General features: G+C 46.2%; 1 protein-coding gene across 2 annotated transcripts in view; it reads right to left on the bottom strand.

Annotated features, from left to right (window-relative positions):
• Window positions 1–2,563, bottom strand: part of si:dkey-199f5.8 (beta-1,4-galactosyltransferase 3) — a gene marked incomplete in the record, with an annotated part of 33,017 nt that overhangs the window by 18,060 nt on the left and 12,394 nt on the right. For both annotated transcript variants that reach the window (XM_014003667.1, XM_014003674.1), the window contains 1 exon segment: window positions 393–1,230. In XM_014003667.1, coding sequence (XP_013859121.1) covers window positions 393–660 — 268 coding nt within the window.

Consider the following 2,563-nt stretch of genomic DNA (forward strand, 5'->3'; position numbering starts at 1 on the left):
CAGCTAACAGTCTTGGAGCAGCTAACAGTCTTGGAGCAGCTAACAGTCTTGGAGCAGCTAACAGTCTTGGAGCAGCTAACAGTTTTGAAGCAGCTAAAGTCTTGAAGCAGCTAAAGTCTTGGAGCAGCTAACAGTTTTGAAGCAGCTAACAGTCTTGAAGCAGCTAACAGTCTTGAAGCAGCCAACAGTCTTGAAGCAGCTAACAGTCTTGGACCAGCTAACAGTCTTGGACCAGCTAACAGTCTTGGAGCAGCTAACAGTCTTGGAGCAGCTAACAGTTTTGAAGCAGCTAAAGTCTTGAAGCAGGTAAACAGACTAAAGTTCAGCAGATTTCTCACAGAAACAAACACCTGCAGCACCTGATGAACTCATCATCACGCAGGAGGACTCACCGATCAGGGGGGACGTCTTGGGGCACATGGGGATGTCGTCCCGGTGGTTCTGGGGTTTGGACAGGTGGGACAGGTTGGCGTAAACATCTCCTTTGGGGATGGGCAGGGTGGTGCGGTTCTGGAGCTGCGGACCCGTGGAGTCGGGTTTGCGGAAGATGCGGATGAAGTAGGAGACCCTCTTGTGGTAGCCCTCCCTGGACAGCAGCGCCATGACCACCAGCTGGATGCCCAGGAACATGAATAGGTAGCGCCACTTGGACGTCAACATGGCGGCGGCTCACGGGTCGACCCGTTCGTTTCCTTTACAGTCTGAGGTGAGGAAACCTCACTGAGGAGCCAGGTGTGGGAACAGTCAGAAAAAAGGCACTTTTGGCAGCGGAGCCGAGTTAAACTCAACCAGAAACTAAAACTCTGTCAAACTAAAGAAACAAAAACAGAAAAGTGAACTTGTCAGTCTGTCACTGCATGCCTGTCAGCCGGCAGCAGCAGGAGGCTCTCAGGTCCAGCTTGTGTTTGGCGTGCGGCGATAATGGCCGTCCCTCATCACGTAGTGTCAGGCCCCGCCCTCCGGGCCCCGCAGCTCATTGTCCCGCCGTCAGCTCTTTGTGCGGCCGGCTGTCCTCACTCATGGCCTCTCCTCAGGGAGGCCTCCGCTGCAACAACAGCCGCCGGGACAAAAGGCCAGCATGTGCAGAACCGACGGGCCTTCAGAGGATTACAGCGTGGGGGGTGGGGGTGCGGATCTGCGTGGGCCACTCCAAGGGGGGGCGTGGAACAGAACCGAGGCAGATCCCAGTCCCACAGTTTTCTGTATCGAAGCTCGGTGGAACCGTTGGTTCTGGAAGACAGAAGACAAACAGGATGAAAATCAAACAAGACTCTTATTGTGGCGGGGTGCAGCAAACAAACAGATTGTTTACAGTTAGCCTGGGCCTCGGAGCAGACCCTGCAGGACCTCTGACCCGGCTCAACTGTAAACCCATTAGAGCTCGTTAACGCTGCCCGCCTTAAAGCTCTGATCCTAATCCAAGGCTTCCAGACCGCCGGGTCGACCCGGAAACACCAGTTCAGAACTTCTAATAATTTATCACTTTATGCAGAAAATTCTGCTGTGATTTTCTAAAAGAGCTGAAGCTTATTTTAAAAACAGCCGAAGTTTCATTTAGACTTTGATCCATCAACCTGTTTATTCTGTCCTCACTCACAGAGCAGGCTGAAGGTTGGGCTTTTAATCTGAAAGGTAAACAGTATTTTTAAAGGACTTCCTGCTCTTGAACAAACCCTGCAGGTTTATTTGTTTTCCTGAATAAAAGCATGAAAACGTGGCAGAAAGACACCTGGTCTGATCCAGCCCTTCTATCCGGGTTCTGTTTAAACTCTTTACATCTAAAGTTAAATTTAACAAATCGTCTGACCTGCAGCATAGATCAAATTTATTCTGTTTTACTGGTTTTTACTGCACTTCACACAGCTTTACTTCCTAGGAGAACTAGGAAATGTTTTAACCTGTTTTACATAATTATCTAACTTAATGATTAAACTGATTTGGTTTCTGTTTTGACGGGCTTATGTCACGGTCACCTTAAACAGAATGTACTTTAGTTGATTTTATAGTTAAACAGACGTCTTTTATCACTCATGATACTTGAATTCAGTCTGTTTAAGGATCTGGTTGTGTGGTGGGGAGGAGAACGACAAATCAATATGACACCTTGACCCTAGGGGGTGGCCCGACCCAGAACAATGTGTTTATAATGTGTTTATGTTGATTTAAACAAAGATTTTGATAACATTCATCACATTATTCTTCTTGAGAAGCTGAATCAATACGATATTAGAGGACCAGCACTGCAGCGGGTATCTAGTTATTTGAAAGAGAGAAAACAGTTTGTTTAAATAAATTTAAGACTAGCATCACATGTGGAGTTCCTCAAGGTTCTGTACTTGGTCTGAAGTTATTTCTTTTAAATGTGAATGATTTGGTTAAAGTGTCGGGAGTTTTTAAATATGTTTTATTTGCAGATGATTAGGGCTGCCACAAACGATTTTTATAATCGATTAATCACAGATTATTTTTTCGATTAGTCGACTAATCAGATCATATGTTAATTGAATAAAAAACAGAGCTTATCGCGCCAGAATGCAGCTGCTATTATATAACCATGGTTAGA

The sequence above is a fragment of the Austrofundulus limnaeus genome, unplaced genomic scaffold (assembly GCF_001266775.1).
Source record: "Austrofundulus limnaeus strain Quisiro unplaced genomic scaffold, Austrofundulus_limnaeus-1.0 Scaffold1, whole genome shotgun sequence".
Classification (NCBI taxonomy): Eukaryota; Metazoa; Chordata; class Actinopteri; order Cyprinodontiformes; family Rivulidae; genus Austrofundulus; species Austrofundulus limnaeus.